At 41.8% G+C, this 26387-nt stretch overlaps 1 protein-coding gene across 1 annotated transcript in view; it reads right to left on the reverse strand.

Annotated features, from left to right (window-relative positions):
• Window positions 1-26387, reverse strand: part of LOC134878571 (RNA binding protein fox-1 homolog 3-like) — a 393703-nt gene that overhangs the window by 171386 nt on the left and 195930 nt on the right. Inside the window, exon 5 of the mRNA XM_063904677.1 lies at window positions 18403-18496. Within this exon, the coding sequence (XP_063760747.1) occupies window positions 18403-18424 (22 nt within the window). The 5' untranslated portion in view covers window positions 18425-18496. The remainder of the gene's footprint in view (window positions 1-18402; window positions 18497-26387) is intronic.

Below are 26387 nucleotides of genomic sequence, written 5' to 3' on the forward strand. Positions count from 1 at the left end.
ATTATTCTATTTATTAAGTAATCTTTGCGAGGCAGGGTTTCAATCGTACGCCGGTTCCACAGGCAAACCAAAGTGGCACTTTGCGGGCACATTGAACCGTGTCACCGCTAAGCGAGGCTGACACACAGGGAGATGAAAGTCTTGTCATTCATTTGCTCGTGACAACCTGTGTATGCTAATGTCCAAGCATCTTTAGCTCAAGAGAGGACAGTTGTGCCTGTGTCGGCACACAGTTGGGTGCCTGAAGGGAAATCTGAAGGGGCGTACACTGCAGCCGGGGCGTGTGACTCGTAGCAACGGGAGTCACCGATACAGCATGTGGGTCATAATGCCAAGGCTTTAATAGCAGGCCTGGGGAGGAACGGACTACATGTGACGGGATGATGGAATCAGAATACAAAAAAATGGGACTTACAGTTTCCCTTACAGTTACATAAAATAGACGTAATCAGATTACTGTTACATGTCTAAAAATTGTAAAACAAAGAAAATCATGTTAAAAAGAAAAGCATATTTTATTTCTTCGGTTGTAAGCTGTACGCCTACTGCCTGAATCGGCTTCATGGTTTTCAGTTTATTTGGTTCATTTGTTATTTTTTGTATTCAGTTTGTTATGTTTTTATTCTTATGTTCATAAAATAGTGTGCGTGAGCTTAACCGTATGTATTAAACTAAAATACTAGCACTTTCTGTCAGCTCAGATCGTATTTTGTCTTTTTAAACTGTGAATATGATGAATAAAAGGAAGGTTTTCCAATAAATAACATCCTTTATTTTGATACTAAACATCTTGGTTTCTTCTCATCTAAGGTCACATCGTTGTCTGTCTAAATAAATGTTGCATTACTTATTTTTTCTTGTATTTTTGTGTAATGCATTACATGTTGAGGTACAGTTATCCAAAAGTAACCTAAAGTAATCAGGTTACATACATTGTATGTTTTGATACTCACATTAAGTTACTGACTTTTTTTTCAAATGGAATACATTTTTTTAAATAACCCTCCCAGCTTTGTTTACTTACCTTCAGCACTGCACATGTGGTAAACAATGCTCTGTAAGCATGTTATTTCGTCTTCTAGAAATATGTATATGTGTTTTTTACCTTTAGAAGGATCGGAAAAGAGGAAGGTAACAAAAAGTAAGGGTATGTATTTGGTTAAAGCCGTGAATTGTATAAAGGATTTAAAATTGAATATATTTGTTTTAATTTTTCTCATGTAGCAATCCAATCTGACACACTGATTCAACACATTTTCAGTGTTTACATATTTTTAGGATACACTGAGATTTTGCAGCCTTCTACACAGCACAATTGTATCATTTCAAAAGAAAAATGTTGTTGCTGCATTCCTTTTATGATATAAAAAAAACAACGAGACGTATAGAAGCTGTTTGTAACAACTACTAATCTGCATTCATACCAACACAGTTTCTGTTAGGCTGAAAATACAGTAAGCATCAGAAATCCGGGCCTCTTATCAAATTGTGGATTCCTCACTGCTTTACTGTTCTGTGCCCTAAACTGATATTGCTTTTGTATCATAACCTAATAAAGCAATGTTCCGCTGCATACATCCTGGTTTAACGAGCGATGTCGAAGCTGCAGAAGTGGTGTCATTTTTGAATCGTCTAATTGAACTCGCTCTCCAGATGAATGTTGCATGTGATGATTTATTAATGCTCAAATGCAAGACGCGTATGCTGTTATTGTTTGAGATCACAACATTTCACATCATCTTAAAATAAACATGGCAATGCAAATTACTCCAGAAGATGAGAAACATTCAATACAGCTGCCTGCAGCCAAGGTCTAGTGCCCGTCACCTGGCAACCGAGTCAAATACAAAATTCTTCAAATGGCGCACGTCAATAGAATTCACCTTTGAGCGGTATTGACATACAATTAGCTTTTCAAGTATTCACAGGGGCTATTTAGGGGGCAATAATTGCATAGTATGGATCTCTGTTTGTTCAATGAATTCATCGAGTGGATTGATACAATCGTTGGGTAGACGGTGCATTTAGTGATTAATGCAGGATCTGCTTTCCAAAGGTCTGTGGACTTTTCTTTTCACTGAGCAAACATTGTTTTGTATGTTAAGGTTGTTTTAAAGAAGATAGATGATTTACTTTCTTTTTTTTTTGTGCCTCTACTGTGACATGTTTAAGTCAGAAAAAAATAGAGTCCAATAGAGGTGTTTCAGGCAGGGTTTTTGGGAGAGAAACACCCTCTTTGCAGACCATTTACATGCATCAGAAACTAAATAACATACTACAAGAAAGGGAAACCCTGAAAAGGAGCCATGGGCCTCTCTAACATTACATCACATGCAGTTCATTAGAAATCCTCTTATCCAAAAGTCTTTATTTCGAACCGTTTTTTTTTATCATTCATCATGATCAGCAGGCAGAAAGGAAAGAAGAACATTTACAGTCTTTATCATATTGATTGTGTGAATTATAATGAAGGACAGTGATGCTGTGGGGGGGACCTGGATTCTCTGAAGGCGCTGTCAGAGAGGAGGATGCCGTCCAAGCTACGGATCATCGTACGCAATGTCTCCCACCAACTTAGACTCCATGCTGGTCAGGCACAAGAGCAGCTTCAGGGAAAGACACATCCCACCAAGATGCTCAACAGAGCGCCACAGGAAGTCATTTCTGCATGTGGCTAGCAAACAGGAAGTCATTTCTGCATGTGGCCAGCAAACAGGAAGTAATTTCTCAGATTGCAATCAGACTGTTCAACTCTGGCAAGTCCAAATGGTGGCACTTTATTTTATTATTTAATTTCAATTTGATCTTTTATTGGGCATTTTCTTTTTATCTCTTATGTTTGTATAATGTTTTTATTGCACATAATTACTTCTAAAGCCTTTATATTTAGAAGTAATATTGTATTGCATGACATTTTATTTATTTTCAATTTTATTGTCAAAAATAGTCATTTCTGTCCGTGTAATAGATGTATTTCTGATTCTGATAAAAGGCCATTGTGCACATGGCAATGACTTTGCTCATGCTCATTCCTAATTTTGCTTTAAAAAAAACAAAACATGGCCATCAGTGCTTCTTTCATTGCTAACCCAACCAAGTTATACATTCTTATTTTGTTTGCCACCTGTGTGTACTCACAGCTCAAACTAAACTGTATCACTGAGGTGAATGTCTTCCTTTGGACCAAACCGACACCTCATTTCTCTTACTGTAACCGCTCTCCAATTACCAGCTTACATCGACCCAGTTAATAAAACAGTCCATTTGATCCGGGTGAACTCATTCATGTTTTGGCTCTGAGCTACAGTGTGTGTTGACGTCGTGATCAGATGTATCGAGGCAGACACCTGACATGTTGGTGTTACTTTCACAGCAGCTGTCACTGCGGCCTGGCAGTGATTGACTCGCACAAGATCTGCTTTTGGATTAATATTTCATCTTTCACTTAATAGAAAAACAGATGTTCTGCAGCCGTGTACACTGGGAAATAAGCCGATGGTAATGTATGCATTACTTACAGCCAGCTAACTAAATTTAGAATGAAATATGCATCTGACAGATGCCTCACAATCAACTTCCAAAAGCCTATAATGGGATATCGACAGATTTCATTTATGCAGGGCAGACTGACCTCATTGAGGGAACTAATAAAACTTTTGGTACATTCAACCGGAAAGATGCCCAGGCTGTATTTCAGTCTTAGGCAGCTCTCTGGGTGCCCTTTAAAGCATTGACCTCTTCACAGAGTGAGGGCTCCTATGTGATTAATACTGCTAGGCATTTATTGGCACGCAAGGCACTTTTACCAATAGGTCACCTGCTTGACCTCAGCGCGAGCACGGGGATCGAAACCGACTGGACAGGAAGCTATAAGGCTTAGGGTGGGAACAACAGGCAAAAACACTCAAAAGGCAAACTCATAACCATCCCACTCACACACACACACACACACACACACACACACACACACACACACACACACACACACACACACACACACACACACAAACACACACACACACACACACACAGATGCTTAGTCTCTATCACATTCACCAAGACCCACCCACACAACACACACAGCCCTGGGCGTAAAAGGTTTCTGCGGCCAGAACACAAACAAACTCATTTGTAACCTGCCACGACACACTCCCAACACACACACACGCGTGCGCACACACACACACACACACACACACACACACACACACACACACACACACACACACACACACACACACACACACACACACACGCACACATGCACAACTGAAAAGCCAAGTAACATTATCCCTCTGTGCAGCTAGATGGATCAGACTGTTTATCAGAGGTTCTCCACCAGCAAGAAGGATCATAATGTCAGGAATTGACTTCATGGCAATCAATACAGATACCTGTACAGATATGTATCGATGCAAGTTAACAAGGAAATTAGTTCCAACTCAGGGAAATGTCAGGATTTCAGCAAATCACTGTTTCTTTATTGGACTGAAGGAGCTTAAACGACACTGGGCGGTTGCACTAGCTGGCTAAAATGTTTGTGTTATTGTATTATATCAAATTGGAAACTCTTTTTTTACGCGCATCAGGTCAACACGCTTCTTAAAATAGGATATCATTTGTCTTACATAAAAGCAGGATAGATGGGGCATCAGAATGAGAATAACAATCCTGCAATGCAACACAACAACATATGCACACTCTGGTTTATCAGCAGTAAATAGCCAGTGCCATGTTCCCCTGCTCCTTAATCATACTGATGCATGTACACAAACACACAATACTATAGCAGGCACACACTCATACACAGACACACACATACATTCTTCTCCTCTATCTTCCACAAGCAGTGGGAAAGCACGCGCACACGCACTCATTCGCACATTTTTTTTTTTCCGAGACCAAAGGAAGAGCTGACTGCAACATTTTTCTCCACTTCAAAAAAGTAGCCAGTGTCAAAATGATAAATGAGGGATCATGAGGGAGAGCGTGCATACTTACATTAGACTGCACAAGAGCTTGGAGAGCTGCAACAGCACAGACCGACGGCGCTTTCACGTGCGTCGCTCCAAGGCTGTTGTTATTACACACAAGGAGCCCATATGCAAATGGCGTGCCACGACACTGATTAGGTATGTGAAATTACTATCAACGCAACAATAACGTTTTCTACACAACGGGCGCGCAGAGTGTGTGACCTGACATTATGAGCGGCTGGATGGGGGAAATGTTGTGTTCCTTATACAGGTGTTGGCTGCTAAAAGGTTGATTGCTAATTTCCCGGAGGTGAGTGCGGCTCACAGATGTGTGCGCAGAACATCTGATAGGCCCTTCAGACTGCTGATGCAGGGCAGCATGGGGATATCTTCAAACATCATTTATAACATCATTTCGGCATCAATTTACAAAATGGCGGCGGGGAAAGATTGATGGGCAGGCGAGGGCTGGTTAATATGCGTGATTGGAATGATACACAAACGCTGCTGTTTGTTGTTTGGAGAGTGGCTGCCAACATACTGATGCGCAGGATCTACATCCATTCCAATAAAACGCATATCGACATGTAAGCATTTCTGAGTAAAAAATAAATAAATGATGCATATAGCAACATTTGTTTGTTTGTCCATTTTATGACTTCGATAGAAGTCTGATCTTGTCTTTTAAGTGTCTGCCATGCAATCACTATTTTTTTCTTTTATGGGAAGATTTCGGTCACAGCAGGTTGTAAAAAATAAAAAACAAACTCCACAAGTTGTGCCTACAATGATATTGTAGCACTTCTCCAGATAACTAGAGAAAAAGAAAGCCCTTTGCAAAGTTACTGCATGGGCACTGCCCAAGCACACACCCTCGGATCAATTACAATGTAATTACAATAGCAGACAGAAATACAACCTGGGTCTGTGCTCTGTCTGCACTGATAACTGATAGATAAGCACCTGAGGGATGGCTGAGAGAAGCACCTGGCCAGAAACACATCTCAATGCTGTCAATAAATTACTCTGCTGGGACTGTTCTTTGGGTAAGGCTATACACGAGCGGCGGGCACCAGCCACATCCCGTCCTCCTGTGCAGTCCATCTAGCTGTCCGCCGGGAATGACAAGTGTGGGGGGGAGCAGTAGTTTCGGAAACTGCGGTAGAAAAGAAGTCCTGGCTCTCTAACCGTTCCCCTTACCCCACTTTCCCCTTTGGTAACCCCACAAGTAAGTGTTTCAAAACTCAGATCCTTTTTTTTTGGCTTATCTAAAAGCGCTCAGAGCTACAGTGTGTGACACAGATGCAGATGTGCCGGTCAAAAGGAAGAGTGGAAGAGCGAATTTCACTGCAGAGAGTGTACAAAGACAAAGAGATCAGCGATAAGACAGAGAAGTGCACCCATATCGACTGCTGTCACTTAGGAGCATGTTAAGGAGTGTATTAAGGATTAGAGGGGATTAGTCATATCAGATCACTAGAGGGTTATCAGTGGTCGCAGCTCCACAAGGAGGAGCTCGCGGCGGCTCTGAAACAAGCGCCCCGCCGTCCTTGTATAAGTCTTAATATTAACCCATTAAGTCGGACGATTTATGAGTTTGGAGAAACAATTAAGGCCGTGATTTTTATTAGGAGCTTGATTGAGTGCCTCTCTCCCCTCGGTGTCTCAACACTACCAAAGTTTACCCCCTCCAGAGAGCGGGGGAGCCCACTCCAAATATTACCGTGATTTAAGATGCAAAACCAAACACACATTAAAACAGCTCAGAGCTTATTCCATGCGCGCATCCACACAAAACCAATTTAGTTTCCATTGATCGCTTTTCAAGCAATTAGATTTCCATTGATGGAAAAAGTAGAGGCTGCTTGTATGAGATGGGGAGGGTCAGTGGTTGGGCGCTGTGATTTGCGCTTTTATTCAGACCGTTTGACCACCTCTTCTAACCCTTGACAGATCCCTGGCTCCCTCCCTTCCTTCCCCTCTAGCCCCCGCCGCGTCCCCACCTTCCGGACAACAAATAACTCACCCACCATGAAAAAATGCCTGGCGTCAGATTATATATCCGTCTTTATTTCCGATATTGCCTCTTTGTTTCTGCAAACTTGGCTGATTTTCTAAATTGTGGAGTATTGACTGTTTCAGAGCCTGACCAAGCGAGTCTGATGTAACACATTGGAGGTAATGATATCCCAGCGACGGGAGAGGCAGAGGCTGGGGCAGCACTGGACGATGGCCAGGCCCTGTAACCATTAGTCTCCTCAGGAGCCGGAGTATGTTCTGTTCCAGCACGGAAGGGCTTGCCATCAGGAGAAAAATGGTAACCCAACTCAACCAGTGAAACCACCAGAACCCCTCCCATGTGACCAACCACAGACAGATATGCCATCAATAATCACTTCCTTTCATACAGCCAAGGTCATTCCTCGCCTTTCTGGAAAAGTCTGCTTAAACTGTCACATAGCTTACCAACGATCCCATATTCAAAATACATCTCAAAAGGTTAAAGGGTGAAAAGTAGATTCAAGGAGTGAAATAGAAACACTGAATGCCATTAATGTGCAAGCAGGGAATAATTCCCAGCATGCTCCCAGAAGAAATCCACCTTTCTCCAAAGCCCGGGGATTTTGACAAATGCCTTTCTCAACACCAGCAAAGGAGACAAATGTTACATTTAAACAGAAATACTTAATTTCCGCTTTTGGTGACTTGCAGCAGATATCATTAATCAACAGAGGCCTACCACGCTCAGTGAGCCTGCTAAGAACCAGATGATCGCCCTCTTCCACTCAATCCATCAAGTATGATTGGAGAAAGAAAAGGTTCAAAAATTTTGAGTTGCACCCACGCAGGAAGAGTAATTACCCTTGTGCCAGTCGCTGAGGTGTTCCCGTGACACCTCGACCCTCTGTTTATCATGCACCAGATTACTCATGGGGGTGTCAACGCGGCGTGACAGAACCAGCACCTCCACCTATGTTCCCCTCACTCACTGCACCGGAGGAAGACAAATATGACGTACTAGCGTCCTGAACTTTTAACGAGCAAACTTATCTCAGGGATCCGGGAAAAACATAATGCCCTTCACATGTTGAGATAATCTGAGAGCACAGAAGGCCACGTTCTGAATGACGGTATCTGGGCTTCATCTTTTTAAAGACCAATTTGTTGATTTTTATCTTGCATTGTCACATCAACCAATTGTTGTGCCTTGGGGGTATTACTCACTGTCTAATTTATGATAATATGCATTGAAAGGGGTTTTTAAAGGTGCTATGTGCAGCATTTTGAACATTAATACGTCATTGTCACATTAATTGTGATACATTTGTTTACCTCAGTTGTATACAAATGAGTCTATTATAGCCTCTAGCTCATGCCACTGAAGTGGCAGTCATGTGAAAAGTTAGCGCCTTCTTTAGAGAATGTTTTTTTACTTTTTTTTTTCATTAACATGATACATAAGTAAAATGTAAATGAAGTATAAGACACTATTGGAAGGGCTTTTGACTCTCTGCTAGCACTGGCAGAACACTGCACTCTTTCTGCTAATTGTTGTAAAGTAGTTGCTATAAATGTTCAAATGGACAGACAAATGGAAGACAGTCACCAATAGAACCAAGATAGAAATGTAAAGAGGACATACTATGATCATTAGCAAGGTTCACATTTGTATTTTGTGCCTTCTAACACTGCTTCGTCCTACCTTTTCAACCTCTGTCTGAAACCAGAGCCTAGTCTGCTACAGACAAGTGCAGTTTTTAACAATCTAGTATCCTTCAGTTAAACTTTGCAAAACATAACTACAGTATTTGATTTTACAAGGAAGGAATAGTGCCTGAAAAGACATACAAGCTTATTGTTAAAACTTAGAGAGGCTTACCAACTATAAACACATACTGTATATCTGAATGGATGTGTTGGAACAAAATATTAAACCAAAGGGATTTTGTGATAAGTATGAGGTGATTTTTTGCATTGATGGATTTGGTACTACAAAAATGTACTGACAATGGGTAGGGAAAGGAGTTTGCATGAAACATTAAGGAGGGTATTAGCCATAAAGGCTGTAGTAATGTTATGGTAGGCAGTCTTCCCTCCATCATTTACAGATATTACAGTTTCCCTGAAATATACACACAAAAGGGAAACATTGGGTAACACAATTTAATGACCCAAATGGAAGTTGTTTTGTTTCCTGCTGCAAGTTTCTCGTAACACGAGGACAGAAATGGGGACAAAACACTAATGAGCAGAATTTTCCAGTAGAAAACAATACATAGTTAAACTACAAATTTCACCAAAAACTGTAACTTTTTTCTCATTTTTGAAACACAACTTTGACCCATTTTCTAAGATGCCAATGAATTTATTTTTTGGGTGAAAAAAAGGGAAATAATTATGTTTTCTCACGGTGTAAAAGGCAGACCGTATCAGGCCTCCGAATGTTGTTGTGTGTTTCTGGTAATGTCTTTATTTTCTCATACTGTCTCTTTTCACCGTCTCTCTGAAACCAGAGCCTCGTCTGCTCTGATTGGTTAGCTGGACGTCTCTATTGCGATTGGTCAAGATGTCCCGGCCCTTTGCCTGTCACGTACAATGTGTTAGAGCGCTAGCCACTAGAAGCACGATTGTTACAAATGATGTCACTATGTTACAATCAAGGCGTTTTAAGTGCGGGGGGGGCGGATTTTAGCCTTTGCAGACCATTTAAATGCACAACAAGCTGTATAGCACACTACAAGAAAGGGGAAAGCCCAAAAAGCATTATAATAAAATGTATTACAATTAAGAGATGATTGATGTCTTTTAAAGTCTTACTGACCGTTTCAAAAACAACAAAGCAGCGTTTAAAATGTCGGGACAGGGGGAGAGTCAGACGAGGAAGGACGTGCAGAGGCAATAACAGTAAAGCAAACAGGCTGCTGCCTTTGCACCACTGCTTCTTGCCTCCCTAGTGATACATGCCAGAGATAACAGCTTAATTTCAACCTCAGCACTTTTACTGCACTGTCCGAGGCATTCACTGCATCAATGTATCAATGTACCGCCATGCTAGTCACTCTCCACTGCGACAACTAACAATTTTTCTATGATGGAAGCTTTCAGAAAGGTGCCACGATTTAGCTGCACACAAGCCGCCCTCCTCTGATGGCTTTGGTCTTTGGAGACTCTGCTGGCTGTTTGTTTCTCGGAGCACAGGTCACAGGGCACGCTTTTGATTGAATCCCCCACACTGTGGCGAGTGAAGGGGGCGGAATTGTTCTTGATTTTGCTGCAGAGGCTCTTCCCTCTGCAAAACATTTCCTCTTTCACTTTGAAAAGCAGGTGCTGGTGCTACTTCAACTGTCCAGGAAATAAAAAAAGACACAAAAAAACATCTACAAGGAGCCTGAGATTCTTCATCTGAAGGGCTCTAAAGACTCCAGTTAACCTTGCCAGAGGAAGAGCAGAAAGGTTGTTTTTTTCACTTTTAAGAAGAAGGATCAAAGCTACAGAATGATATATTATGTTCTTCAATCCATATAATACAGCATATTATACAAAATTGTGGGATATACTTCAGAACAAATGCATCAATCTCTTTCTTTGAAGGTTTGAATTATAAATGTTAGTCTTTAGCATAATTAAAGGATTTTCTCCCTTTAATTCAAATCTATATTTCCTCAAAATAAAACAGAAGAAGAAACTGCTGAATCTAACTAATACTTCTTCTTATCGGCCACCCCGGTGCTATTCATTTGGAGCTCCTCAAAGCCATAGGAGAGGACTTATAACGAGATACTCACTCAGGTTGGGTCCCCAAACACACATTTCATAAACATATGTGTTTTTGCTCAATTTAATTGCTGAATTGTTTATCTTCCAAGCTTGACATGGTGCTTGAACTGGGAATATTCTCAAAGCAATTAACACTGAAGATTTTTTAAAAGTGCTTGGATCCTCTTGTCGATTCAAATTCATTGTCATGCTCACAGTGTGGCGGGAGACTCTGCACGACGCTGCCTTCCAAAAATCCGGGGTCTGCAGATGCGTTGACCCCGCATTGCACTGAAGCTGCGGTGAACACGCCGGACTGTTATTAACACTGACGCGACAGAGGCCGGAGCGCGGCCACCCGGGGAGCTGAGGCCACTGAGGGGGACCTGGGAACCAGAGGAGAGCAACCTTGTTGGGGCGTCATGGTGAGAAACCGGCCACATCACACATCGCCTCCAGCTGTAGGAGGTCGCGTAGGGCAGCGTTTAAAAGGGCAAACATGAGTTGAATAAAGGAATATGCTTCGAAGCAAATTCCTCTGTCCTCTTTCCTCTCTGCTGGCTCTGTTGTTGAGACGCCATTCCGCAGGGTTTTGTTTCAATCACAGGAATGCTTTTTTTTTTTCACGGAACATATAACTGGCAGCGACGCGCTGTTTTGCAGCGTTCCCAGTGCTCGTCGTCCTCTGTTATGACAGCAGATCCTCTATCTTAGCTCATGCATCTTACACATGAGTAATGATCTCACAACTTAAAAATAACACCGCTACCCAACGCTTTCACATAGGGGAGAGCTGTGGCAGCCGTACTGCAGGCATGTCTCATGTTATCCATAGGGAAGTCAAAATGAAATGTGCTTTTTATCATGTCATGAAGGCTCTTCATGCCCCCCCCCCCCCCCACACACACACACACACACGCACACACACGCACCCTTTTCACTCATATCTACATTGAACCTCCCGTCAAAAGAATATTGGCAAATGTTGTAATTACGTGCACTCTATCTGCGGCTCACATGGCTCGAGGCGTACAGCGATCCCGGGCCTGATACTTCAGCTTTATCATATTTTAGTTTTATTTGAGAACGATGGCAGCACCGTGCCTCCAGTCAGCCATAATTGAAATGAGGGAGGAACATGTAGAGGCTGTGTGCCCCACTCCTTGTAATCAAGCCCTTAGTCCTGTGTGCTTTGCCATTTTTCAAAGTGAAATATCTTCGCAATCTTTACAGTAATATGCGGCGAGTCCTCTTCATGCTTTAGCCCGTGGGTAATTAGGCATGAGAGAGTGTATTTTTTTTTACATGCAGAAGAGCCATGCAGTAAGAACGTCGAGGCCCAAAAAAAAGAAGTGGGCCTCAGATGCTGCTAGTCCACTGGAAGCGTTCCATTAAATTCATGATCACATTCATAACAACATAAGGCTGGTTTGTAACTAATTTGTTATTCTTTCTGTAGCAGGCGTGACATCAGTATTCAAGCGGCGAATGCCATTTCTTCCACTGTATGTGTTGTATGTGCGAGCAGTGTGTTGGGAGGCGGGTGGCGAGAGAAAGTGAAGCCGGGGGACTGATGGAGAAGTTGATGTATGATCCCTGGTGGCTGAGCTTGTTTGAAGCGTGGAGCTGGGCAGGTGATTCGGAGGCGCCGGCTCTTTAAACAGCGTAATGAGCCGGAGAGGACGCTGCCCCCCCCACTCTTCCCCCCCAGCTCCAACCCCCCTCCCCTCCTCTTTATATCATTTCATGTTGGAAAACAGATTTTGTTGCAGAATTTTATTTTTGTTTTCCAAATGAGTGATTCAAGGCTAAACGTCATTAGAAGCTAACAGTTACAGCATTTAAAGCGCTGCTAATCACTAATGGTACATTGCCCAGGATTGAAATGAGACCGCGTGCAGAGAATACGTCGCTCCCAGGGATGAACCCGAAGAAAATGGTCACCACCTCTGCAGATTTTCTAGCCTTCTTAGCAAGGTTTTTATCTGCCCAGCGATTAATGACAAACAGAAAGTGAAACATGTACCTGCAAGCCAGGAGTTGGTGGACATCACGTCAGGGTAAAAAACCTAGTAAAATGTGTCCCTACCTTAAAAGCAGTCTGGCACAACCTCAGTGTAATAAATCCTGCGCTCCTACTTAATCACAGTGTGTATCAGACATATTTTATGTCTTGACTCAGGATCGTCATAGGTGTTTTGGATTTGGAATCTGATGTGCAATTATGTTTTTGCATTTAGCATAAGGGGCCCTATTATGCACATTTCCGTGTTTCATGAGTATTTTCTGCCTCTACTGTGACATGTTCTCATACTGCATGTGCTGCAGCACTTCTTTTCACCTTCTATTTGAAACCAGAACCCAGTCTACTCTGATTGGTTAGCTTGCTGGCTCTGTTGTGATTTGTCAATGTCCTAGACAAGTCCCAGCCCCTTAGCATATCAGACACAATGTGTTTGAGCGCTATCCAATGGAAGCTTGAGTGTTACATCCTGAGGTCATTATGTTATGGAATCAAACAATGGAGGCGTTTGAGTGCATGGGAGAGACGCTTTGAGAGCTTAGCCTTTGCAGAACATTTACATGCACACATTCCTATAACTAACTACAGGTACAGAAGAAAAAAAAACAACAGCATGATATGGCCCCTTTAACATGCATTTCCCTTTCACTATATATTAGATGCATTGCAGGTTTTACACAGGGTGGATGTTCTCAGCCCGGCCTTGGAGCCTTTTGAACACAGCACTGTCAACTCACACTCCATCATGAAGTCAGCGATGTCAAAGTGATGGTGTGAAGTGTGACAAACACAAAGGCAGTACAGATACTAAATGTGTTTACATGGAAAGAGTATGACCGCCTGCAACCGGTCCTCATGCACAATTTATCGTGTGTCTGTTTGCAGACATATTTTTTTGCGATGCCGAACATAACACGGTGGCGTAGCGGTTCGAAGAGGAAACAAAGACGCGGGGGCACACAGGGGGTAGAGACAGGCTACAGGCTTCCCATGCAGCGTTTCATTGCTGCTGATAATATATAAATGCATGCACACATGGATGCTGCTCGTAAATGAATAAACACATACATCAATTTCAAAATCCAACACATTTGAAATTCAAATGCAGCTGCGCCTTTTTTTTTTCTTCCTCTTTTTACGATATGTCTCGTTTCTCGTGCTGGGATATAAAAGTAGGGGGGGGGGGGGATTAGAGGGGTGGGAAAGAACAACTGCTGTATGGAGTTTGAGATCATGTATTTGGTTTGTGTATTTCCCTCCTGTTTTAATCAAACGCGTGGGGGCCGCGTAGCCCTTGGCTTGTTGCTGGTGACAGTTTCAGTGTTTCTAGACTTCTCTCCTCCCCGTTTTTTCTTTTTTTTTCAACGACGGTCCTGAATTGAGAAGTGGGGTGGAACGGGGTGTGGGCCTCTGGCGGAGGGTGAATTAAATAGTCACTCTCTCTCCTTCTCTCTCTCGTGCACTTTCTCTTTTTTCAGTGGCGTTTAAAATCAATTCATTCAGTGGACTGCTGACACAGCCCGGCCCAGAGAGCCCAGGATTTATGGCTCCCTCTAATGGGCATGCTCTGAACCAAAGCCCTGCCGTCAGCACAATCCTGCCAGCCACCCGTCCGCCCCACTCCCTCACTCCATCTCGCTTTTAAAGACGCATGCACCCCTCCTCTTCCTCCCTCTGCTCCTCCTCCCTTTCCCCCTCATCACCCCCTCCCGAGCTGCTACGGATGGGTTTAAAAGCCTTAAATAATGTAGATATCACAATTCACCACAACACAACAAAAAGAGGACTGTATGCCATCTTTAATCGTTACCGTTGCGGTGTTAAACGCTTTCTTGTAGCGCTGTGACTGATATCTGGGGAATTTCTCTGGCCTTGTCCACAGGAAGCTTTTCAAACAAGTGGTGCTTCAAAGAGCAGTGACTAATATCTCTCCATCTGTTCTAATATCTATTAATATCTGCACTATTTACCATAATAGTATGGGGTTTATTTTAAGGATGAACAGACACTATATAACACTGTCAATTTCATTTGCAATTTAACGCATTTAGTGTTAAATTGTTTCTAGATTTTCTTACAGTGTTGCTTAACTGAGCAATATATAATATCTCTTTGTGATCATTTACAACAGCAGTTTTTTTTAACAGGAATAATTGGAACTGTACGTCAAGATCAAACTCCACATTGAAAATATTTTTCAGCGCTGTGGGGAGACATTCTGTGCTAAATGTTTTCTTATGATTATTAAAATCGGGGCTAACAAGTGGTGCTTCCAAGAGCAGTATATAATATCTCTATCCATTACCTTGTCTGGCTAGTGGAGCTTCCTAAGGTCTTCGGAGTGTATATATATATATATATATATATATAAATATATTCATATATTCATAACTGAGTCTAGTGTCACAGGATCTGAAACAATTTATGGCGCAAGAAAAAAAAAAAAAAATGTGATTGAAAACACTCGCCGGTGTAAAGATATATAAAAAGGATCATGGACTGAATTGCGATGACAACAGGAAGTCACTCCTGTGCGGCACTTTGAGCGAGTTAGCCAGTCTCTCAGTGTGACTGAGTGTGTTTCTGGATTGTATTTATGTCTGTGCACACTCTGCCGCTGTTGTCCCTGTTGTACCCTCAGGCAACCCGCCAATTTGCAGACAAATACAGACCTTTACTTCAGCCCCAGAGCCTCTAACGCACATCCTTATCCATATTCCTGCTCCGCTCCGCAGCTTGTCAAGGCGTTATGGGCCCCCGAATTAGCCTCCCATTACAGCAAGGCTCCAGCTCCCCCCTAAAGTTAACCATAACTGACCATTTGGCGTGGCTTCATTATAAAGCCATGCATGTAAAATCAAGTCATGGTCCCCGGCCGTCACATCCAATTTCAAAATACAAACCCCCCCCAACCCCCACAGTATCTCCATCTTTCTCTCTTACTTAAGTTCAACCTTCTCCTTGTTTCATAAAATATGATCTGATTAAAATAGATTACACACCTTGTTAGCAGAGCGTTTCATATTTGATACAGCGGTGCTTTAGGATGGGCAACCTTCCTGGTGATTCAAAGCGATTGTGGCCTTGTTCTCTGGCCTATTTGTTTAATAAGCTCTGCTACATCAGTGTTCCTTTTAAGTGAACATACTCCCCTGCAGCAAAGGCTAAGATCAATACCTATACCAGTATTAAAAGAAAAGGAAAAAAAAAAAGAATTACTGCCAAGGATTTTCTGTTTCTAAGGAAAAATAGGCGAGATAATCAGCAACATTATGAGAGGAGATCCTAAACAGGAAGCAGCGTTTATGTGCTGACCTGTGGGGAGAGCTACAGGTCAGCTTTGAAAAAATTCAGCACCGATTAGAAGCTCAAAGTAAAGCTTTCCCAATGTCTCCAACACTGCGTTATGCAAATAGGATATTATAAACAGAGAAGAAAGGCAGAGTCTTTGAAGGTAAATTAATTCATTATACTCCTCACCTCATCAGCTGACTGATGGAAGTATTCTCATGTAATCGCTGATGAGGCGGAGGGGGGGAACCTTCTACTGTACTGCTCAGATGTGGGAATAATACCGGGTCATATCGCCTTAAAATGAAAATAATACTCCCCCATTTGCCGTGCATATAAGAGGGTAAAATGTAATACTTGAGGAATGTAATTATCATTTAGCGAGTCCGTGAGCTGTGTTTGACAGGGCCTGAACTGCGGGAAAAACTCATTTTCATTTTTCTTATTATATCATGATTATATAAACATTCTTAACCAGTGGCCACAGCAGCAGCGAATTATTGCAAATTATCCCCATATTGCCACTTTTTAGCGGAGGCAAATGAACAAGCACTAGAACTCCAGTGTTTATTCCATAAATCAGCCGAATGCTGCACCTGTTGAGAATGTAAATAGCTGCAGCTATTTGATTAAACTCTTACATCAAAACATTTGAAGAGCCATTTCTCTTTTTTGGGTTGTTTATTATTCGGTTTTCTTCCCAAGCATTAAGTTCTCTCCTCCTACACCCGCTGCAAGTGTAGTTTCAATGGGTGGTGACGGGGGAGACATAACACCCACCAGCTATACGTGGGGGCACGGGAGGTCCATCATTACCAAGCCACAGTGGTGATCACGGCAATAATATAGAACTATAACTGAGCAATTAGACTAATGGAAAACGTCCCTATTTCTCCCGGTGTGCAGCAGCTAGATGCGGCGCTTGCCCCGCGGGCCACCCCTGGAGATAGGGCTGGAGATCTGAAGTGGAGAGGAGGTAATGGCAGGGGCCCATTGATCCTCACTGCCACCTGCTATATGGCTCCACGGAGGATGGGCAGGGAAGCAGAGGACTTCATCTGGGGAGAGATCAGGCCAGCTCCTGGGCTCTCAGGCATATGGATAAGAGTCTTTCTCTAGTCTTCCGCTACTTAACCAGCACACATTAGCACAATATGGCCGAATAGGGGGAGAGAAAGGCGTGCATACATACAGGCTTTATTACAGAGAGGGTGCATCTGCAGCGAGAGGGTGTGAAGCCGTTTCCTAAAACTTGTGAGTGCTTGGCTTCTCGTGCGTAGCCAGGTGAGATGAGGAGCGCTCAGACAGCCAAACTGTCTCACTTCCAAATGTGTGGGAGTGGAGATGGAATTGAAAACATCTAGAAAAAGACAAAACAGAATGTCCTTCCAAGAAAAACAACAGCATCAGTGGTTTATATGCCCATAAACAACTTAGTGTTATATTTAACTGACAAAGGCCTCTTGCACCTGAGTGAATGATGACCTTTGGCTGTCAGGAGCAAAGGCTGAAGAAGAAAGTGGGTGTTGGATTGTTGGATGAACGGGTCGTTGAAGGAGTGAAAAGCTGCTATAAAGACTAACTGAAGTGTGTTGCACACAACATAACTGCTGGTTTGCAGCTGAAATCACCAACAAAAGTGATCACTGTGTACTGACACACCCTGAGGTACGACGTGACCTCACTCCAGTGTAGCGGGAAGTCACTGGAGATCAGCAAGAGTTGACTCCAACGTGGGTTTCTTTTGTTATCTTATTTAAAAATAAAAAAAACTATGAATTTCCTTGACCGTTAATAAGTTAAATATATGCCTAATGCTAACCAAACCTTACTAATTGTGGTTTATATTCAGAATAAACCAATATGAGTTGTGAAAGGTCACACAAACAATCTGATGATTAGGGCTTTAGATTAGATACAATTTACAATTGAAGTCATTTTTTAACCCTAACCCTTAACCCTGAACCTAGCCATAACCCTAACTAATGACTAAGTTTCCAATGTCCTTGATGTCCAAAACTAATTTGAACCGCTTTGACGATCAAATTCTGGAGAAAACAGGCCATGCAGTTGCAGGTCTGCATGAATGGGATGAAGAAGTTTCAAGAAGCAGGAATTCGCAAAAAAATATAACATTGATTGGATTGTTGACCGGATATTTTTCTGATCCTCATGGATAATTTAACATTTCAAGCTCGGTTTCGATGAGGTGTGGACCAAACCACCAAGGAAACTTTTCCACCAGTCCAAATAAAACAAAGTAGGTGTGGGTGAAACTTCTGACACAAACAGAGAGGACCTACAGAGCACAACGCAAGGACAAGAGGGTTTGAAAGGGGTTTCTGAGAGACTGACCTGCCCAGCTGGGGGTCTCCATGTACAGGTAAAGCCGGTCGGGCTGAAGCTGGGTCACTCAACTCGCTGCTGCTGCCACAGGTGCTGACAAACCCTGCAGGAAGACAAAGAAATACATTGTGTCTTAAAACACGGACTAGAGTAGAAAGAGGTGAAGTGCGAGGTCAAGAAGAACCCACAGTAACAGAGAGGAACAGCTTTGTGGTGTCCAATGCACCTTGCCTGTTCAACCACAGAGCAGTTAAGTTGATGGTGTGCACACACACTCTGAGAGACCAGAACACCCCAACCCTCAAAAACTGCATCAATAAATACCAATTGATCAGCTTTTTTATCATGTATTTATGTAAATGGTGTACCTTTACCTGCAATTAACTCTCTGTTTTTGTATCTCTCTGCTGCTTTTACTGTTTAAATGATAGTTTTTTATCCCTTCTTTTATTTATTTGTTTCTATTGTAAAAAAGAACAGAGAGAAACAAAAAATCATTTGTACACAAGCATGATGACAACAGAAATATCTGATTCTCGTTTGTTTGACATATTTTTTATGATTAGCTTTTTAGATGGACATTTCAACAAAAACAAAAATGCCTCTAAAAGAAATAAGACGCCATGCAAACTATTACTACTATTTGACTATTGTAACATCATGAGATCACAATTACAGATACAAAACTTTTACTTTTGGTTAAAGTACATCTCACTGATAATACTGGGAATGCCATAATCGGCCTGTTTTTATTAGTTCAACTTTTTTCAACTTTTATTTGCTTTCCTTCTTATAATTAGAGAACAACAACAGGTGTAATATTTTGTGGCAAAGTACAGAGCTGAAATCAAGATTCCATTATCCTAGTTTAGCATCAAGGATAGTAACAAGTACAAACGGTCAGTCCAGCTCCGTAAAATGTTAAAAAAAAATACACTGTCGAAAAACACCTCGAACATTTACTAATAAAAGTGATTCAACCCCTCTGTCACACAACAGACATACTCACAAAACCATTTCTTGAATCACAATAGTTAGACATTCATGGAACACTTGGACTGTAATTAGCATAGGTTGCTGGCTGCTAACCCAGATACAGTTGGTGAGTGCTGGTTTGTTTTGGTCTCTGTTTAGGCATAAAGTTATCAAACCTGTCAACCACCCTATACCTTTGCTTAGAAACATGTATAGCAAAATATTATTATATTAAATATGTGTAAAAATGAATCTCTGAGTGTAGCAATGTGAAAGGTTATAATGGGCTTTTTTTTTCTAATTACGTTAGGTACACCAGGTTTTATTACACACATTTAGACAGGTGTTATTGCATTTAAGTAATAACATTATCTGCCGGTGATGTTATTATTTTGGTCAGAGTGACTAATTGTGTGGCTGATTGTGTCTGAATGTGCATTTGCATCAACGTCTGCAAACATTTAATCTTGTGAGCGAGCATTACGGCCCACATATACGTCTGTCGGGCGGCACATACAGCAGCATGCCTTCGCCTTGGTGTGCGGCGGCTGCTTTTTCTGCTGACTTGTGTATCCTCGCAGGCCTCGGGTTGGCTGTTGCCCAGAAGCCCAGCCGGTGAACCGCAGAGAAAGCGCATTGATTTCATCCCAGCAGAAATCCCTTCTCCCGGTGCACGCCTTCCAACCCCGCCCCGCACCTGATTAAGCATTTGCAGGGAGCCATGCCAACACAATTTGTCATTTATCAAAAGTAATTAAAAGCAATTTCTTTTCTCTTGTTGATTGGGAATTGACTAATTGTTAAGTCTGTGAAAACGGGGGAATAAATAAAACAGGGAAGGATGCATTTTACATAAACTCAGAGGAAAACATAAATGTTGTACAATGAGCGCCAGACATCTGGCTCTGTGATTTCTCTCTACATGATTATGACTGCAAACCGAAACAGTTGTTTAGCACATTCTGATATAGCTACTACCCATAGGCAGTAAATAATATATTAGAAACAGCGTATTGACTAGCTGACTTAAAAGGCTGTTTTCACTTCATGTTGTGTGAACACAAGAGTGGAGGAAAATACAAACACTGGTTGGTTACTTGTTAACACAAAATGAAAAACGCTGCCCCCACTTGTGCCAAAGGAGATATTTGAGCCAGTAAACACCGCAGTTTTCAGCATGAGAGGAAAAACAATAAGAAGGAAGGCAAAGAAAAGAGAGTCAGAGGAGCTGAAGCCATCCTCCTACAGAGGTTACAGTACGTCTCTCCAATGAAACCGAGCAATGCCGTTTCAACATTATCGGTAACAACCTCTGAATGCACCATTACCTTCTATAAGGGCAGAATGAAATGTCAGAATTGATTCGAGAGGGGAGGGTTGAGATATAAGTGGGCAGCTAAGGTGGCCATTTTGTTTCAGTGGCCCTTTATTTGGAGTCCCTGGATCATTAGCAGACAGCAAAAAGCGAGCTGGAAGAACATGAAGGAGGAGTGGGCGGCCATCACGCGTGTCTCCAGTGACAGCGAGTGAAATGGAAACAGAAAAAGACACCACACACGTGCACAAAAAGCCAGAAATCAAAGAAAAAAAAAAACAGAAAAGGAGGCACGGGGAAATGCCAGAGGAGTGGTTTAAATTTCCCACCACTTTGTAAATAACTCTAGCTGCACAAATACCTGGCTATGCTCTCAGCGGATGAAAAAAACATCCGAGCCAACACTTTATTCTCTGCCAACAAATGGAGCCGTTGCTTCAATGAGACGATTTGAATATCCCTTTGAAGGCTGCAGATGGACAAGCAATACTATCATTGCCTGGGAACATATAAAATAATTGGGCAACAGTGGGAGAATCCTACACTCTCTGCTGAGACACGGCCCAGCTTTGGAATATCTAATTGAACCCCTCACTCCCCCTGCCTTTCGTTTACATTCCCATTTGTCATAAAAAAACTCAATTACTTATGTTCCCTAACATGTATGGTTATTAATGCTCTAATTATGCTCCTCTCCGCTAATCTTTCACCTTGCAATTTGGAACAACAACCCCTGCAAATGAATGCTGAATTAGGAATCCATGTGCAATAACACACCTTCTCCTGGGAGCCATCTGACGAAGAGAGAAAGCTTGTCATGGTTTGTCTATACATGGGGATTTATTCCAGCTCAGTGAGCATGTGTTATTATATTGTGTCTTTGTTCGACATGCATTTCCAAGCAGAAAGTTGACTAATCAGTGCCTCGCTAGCGAAAAGAACAGATGTAGCCGGGGAAAGCTGACAAGAACAACGGAGGAAAAATGGCCAAAAAAACAAGGCAAAGTACCTCTGGCCGGCTCTTCTTATTCTTCTTGTGAAAGGCTGTAGGTATGACAGCTTTAGAGGTATGAAATAATGTCGGTGTGAGCCTTGAGGAGCCCCTGCAGAGAGGCTGAGAGGGTCCTGTACTGCCTCAAGCAATGAGTGTTCTTCAAGGCTTTTCCTCAGAGCACTTTTACAAGAGCACAAATTAGGTGTAAGGAATGCCTGTGTCGGCGGGCGCACCCAGCCAGCACACAGAGAAAAAGAGAGGTAAAAAAAAAGGGGGCAGAAACTTGGATGACAGTGAAAAAACGGAGGGCGTCGTAAAGTGCGGAAAATAAGCTCTCACTTTCAAACGTTTACGGCGGCTCAAATATCTGATGATACCTCTCATAGCTTTTAATCTTTAATGTGAAAAATTAATCATCCCATTCATTAATTTAATAGCTGTCATTTTTCTCTCCCCAAAGTGATGATTTATAACCATTAAGCCCTGCGTAGGCTTGTGTGAGAGGGATTTATCGTAATGTTTGCACCAGGTAGCCTCCAACCATATTTCATTACTCTGACAAGCCATTAAAATGCCCTGATGATTAAACAACAGCTCTGAGGTCAGTGTGTATGGCTGTTTCTTTACCCAAGCCAGAGTGAGAGGCGCAGCCATGCAGGCGGGGACCCATAGCCCAACAAAGCCCTTTCCCCCCACCCGGTTCCCTCCAGACTTGAGACGGTAGTTATAGATCTTTATCTGTTGTGCTGTGCGAGAGCGACGGGGGCGGATGAGAATAATGTACATGCACAGAAGCTACAATGGAATAAAGTTAAGAATGGGGCTATTATGCCTTTTTATCCTCAGAGGTTTGACACCGTGATAACTGTGCTCTTAACGGAAAAAAACTCTACCCTAAGATTCCGTTCAGAGGACCAATCCATCTGCCGCGCTCGCTGTGCTCCAAGAGTTATTTCATGACCATGTATTGCCATCTATCCCTCTGCTCTACACACTTGTCTTCTATACTTCTATTTCAGTTATTGATTTCCTGCTGATTCCAACAGGGGCGCGTTGAGCACATCTTGGGTTCGAGGGGCAGAACCTTCACAGAGTGCCCTGGAGAGACCTTTGGTGAAATACTGGGCAAAAACCTGTTGCTGTAACCTGCTCCTTCACATTTCAATTACATTATTTCATCAAATTTTAATCAGTTGGATCTTTGTAGGGTCTTAATGTTTTTTAAATGGCAGCCAAACAAACAGTTTTGGAAAGCTGAAAGGCTCTGTAATAACAGGTGTGAATGTGTATACTCTCGTTATTCAATGTAAAGAAATGTATGGATAGACAGTAATTTATTTACATTTAGGCCCCATTATATTTCCCTTTCCTGTAGTGTTTAATATAGATTTGTGTGAATGTAAATGGTCTGTAAAGACTACAATCCCAAAGTTCCATTCTGAGAGAACGGACATTTCTGACACATCTCTAAGTGGTTGACCAATCACAAAAGGAGAAAAGAACCAATCAGACTCGGCTGGGAGGTGCTTCGTCAAAAAATAATGCACTTTTTGAACATTAAACCATAAATAATACCACAATGGAGGCACAAAATACAAATTAGCATACTAAGTTGTCTAAAGGCTTTGAATATGTAGTGCATTCATTGTAAAAGTGAGTAATTTCCCTAATCAAAGGTGCCAGAAAAGGGAGCCAGAAATCCTTGAACTCAGGGTTAGGCGTTTCAAGTAAAATAGCGGATGAGAGGATAGACATTTCCTTTACCAACACATTGATACTATTTGTTGATTTTAATAGCCAGCGACATTCCAATGTCAAAGTATGATTGACATATGTCTTTGCACACATTTTTTCAAGTGCTGTGGATTAAAAGAAAGTTGCAGCACATGGGATTTTCGGGAACTAAAAATAGATCAAAGTATGCAGTATGCTACAATTGTGATATAAAATTTGGACATTGCTACTTTGTTTGCTGCTGCGATGCATTCTGGTAGCATTGGTGTTCAACCTCAGTCTAACATGGCAGTTAATGAAAGAAGGCATTACTTTGCCATTCTGAGGGACTAACACCAAAACCTGACATTCCCTTTGGTGTTTTTGGATAGGTTGAGGGAAAAATGTTTATTTCATCAAAACCATTGACTTTACCCCATTTGGCCAGTTATCTAACGGAATGAGGATAACACAGGAAACAAACGAAAAGAATGGCTGAAAAACACAAAACACATTGTCAAACACTGTTTTAAAATGTCGGATGTTTTTATGCATAAAGGGGACTCGTTTTAGAATGTTGTGGGTTGAAATGGACAGATGTTTCCTGAGCTGTAGCAGGATAAACAGCAGCGTGCGACACAAAATGGATTCCCATTGGATCCCAGTGGAGGAAGCTGATTGAACAGCAGGCCGGGGGAGCTCGGGGAGGATTTAACTCCCCTGCATGTATGTTCATGTCTAATGTCCTGAGTCCAATGGGCTGGATTGATCACCGATGCCACATCTGACAGTGACTGACAGCGCCTGTAATTGCTATGTTTGCTTTGGGACAAATGCAAACTGCCATGGTGGGACCATGAGGAGGAAACAAGTCCAGCTCGGGTTATTACATCATGGTCTGTGTGTTGTGAGCCGCTTGATGAATTAATGTGATCAGCGCCATTTGGGCCATGATGGCATCGTGAAAAAAACACCTGCTGTGATTCCCAATAGTAGTCGACTGTTATTCAACATTTATTCTAACGTTGTTTTCCTCACTCAATAGTGTTCAAGTTTATTTATCTATATAGAATCGTGCAGGAATCATTCCTAACCCAGAAATGATTAGCATTGTACCACTTCTGGTTTCTTAACACAAGCTTAAGAGACTTTCTAAATGTTGTTATTTTACATGAAATATGTCAGTAAATGCCCCCCTGCTGAATGGCTGGAGCTTCAAGGTGTCTTAAAAATGGCAGTTGGTAACAAATGACTAAATGAGACTTCTGAAAGCATCACAACTTTAGCTGGTGTTAGCTTAGCGGTGGTGACAAAAAGTAATTTGACTGTGTTGTAGTTCCTAACACAAGGTTTTTACTTCTGGCGATTTTATTTAAGCTTAAACAACCCTAAAAGTGGAGTTAATATGTGGAGATTATCCTGCTGAATAAAAAAATGCAAGTATCATAAACTTTTGCTTGACCAAGATCTTATTTTCGGCAATATTCCGAAATCCAATGCTAAAACCCCAATGCTACTTGTTGTTATGCTAATTTCCAGGTAGGCCTACAAAAAAACGTCATGACTTCACAACTCTAATGCACATTATCTCACATCTCAGTGGGTCTAAAGAAAATGCAACAACATAATAAATACGTTTTTAAAAAAAACGTTAATTTAGATAAAAAAGAAGTGCAGCAAATGGATGCATAAATATGTATGTAAGACATTGTATTGCTGAAGCATGCATGTTATTCCAAATGTGAAACATTACATACAACTATACATTTTATTTTATAAATGACATATTTGGTATGCAAAATCCTCCTTTCTGAAGTCATTAGTAACAACATCTTTCAGATGAAAGTGGTAGATAAAAAAATATCTAATGTGATGAGTAGTATAAATATACATTAAAATGGAAATACCTTAAGTTTGTGCTTAAATAAATGCACCAAGTTACTTTCCATCAGTGCCCGTGACGAAGGGTCAAGACATATTAAACAGCAGGGAGATATATTGGCAAGGAGATGGGATTTCAGCCTGTGCCAGATTCTAAAAACTCTGTGTTGTTAACATTTACAGCTCCTGTTCCTGAGGGAGAGGAGTGATCATCAGTAAAATCACTCTCATAGATTTGAAAGCCTCGACTGAAAAAGTGGGACATACACTGTAGGCCATGATTCCTACGATTTTTTATCCCTTCTCGCCGTTGATGCGCGGGTCTGCTGTGGATAAATGTCAGAACATCCTGTTTGGCTACTTCTTCTTGCTACAGCGATCCAACAGTTGTTACTGCGACAGAACAAAAGCTGCAGGGGGAAATTTGCATCCTAATGTGTCTAACGTCTCCTGTTTGTTGTGTCCCCGAAGAGAAGCGCCAAAAAAATAGTGCTAATTTGTAATAGATATCAAAATTCCCAGCATTAAAAAGTTAATTACCGCAGCAAATACAGCAGTGATAAATGGCGGATCATGCCAGTTCTGCAGATGACTGTCGTTTACGCCAACCAGAGAGATGGTATTTAGTATCCAGCTGTACTTCTGGATGCTAGAGGAGGAGGAACAGGAGGAAGGGGGGGAAAGGTACTTGCAATTCAGAATATTTTTTTTCTGCAATTTAGCAAGTTTTTCATCTATCAGCTAGGCACGTTAAATCCCAGCTGGTCAGATGCTAGATTCCTGATGCTCGGCGTTAGACATGAAACAAACTAGTGCTGAAATGAAAGCAGTTCTCAGAGCCGTGGAAAACTCGACTCCTACAAGAGTCTATTAAAAATACATGTTCAAATGAATCTTGGTGGTGATGACAAGTTTTAGCACATTCTTCTTGAACTTTTAATGTACTCAGCTGCGACTTCAAAGGGGGGGAAATTAAATATTAAGGCTATTATCTAAGCTGTTCTCAATATTATCCAATCTTAGGTTATTTATATAGTACAGTAATAATTATGTTATATAAGCCACTTTTCATTTTGGAGCCAACATAATGATCAGGAAGATGGCTGGTTTGTAGTT

Source organism: Eleginops maclovinus, chromosome 16, assembly GCF_036324505.1.
Source record: "Eleginops maclovinus isolate JMC-PN-2008 ecotype Puerto Natales chromosome 16, JC_Emac_rtc_rv5, whole genome shotgun sequence".
NCBI classification, from domain to species: domain Eukaryota; kingdom Metazoa; phylum Chordata; class Actinopteri; order Perciformes; family Eleginopidae; genus Eleginops; species Eleginops maclovinus.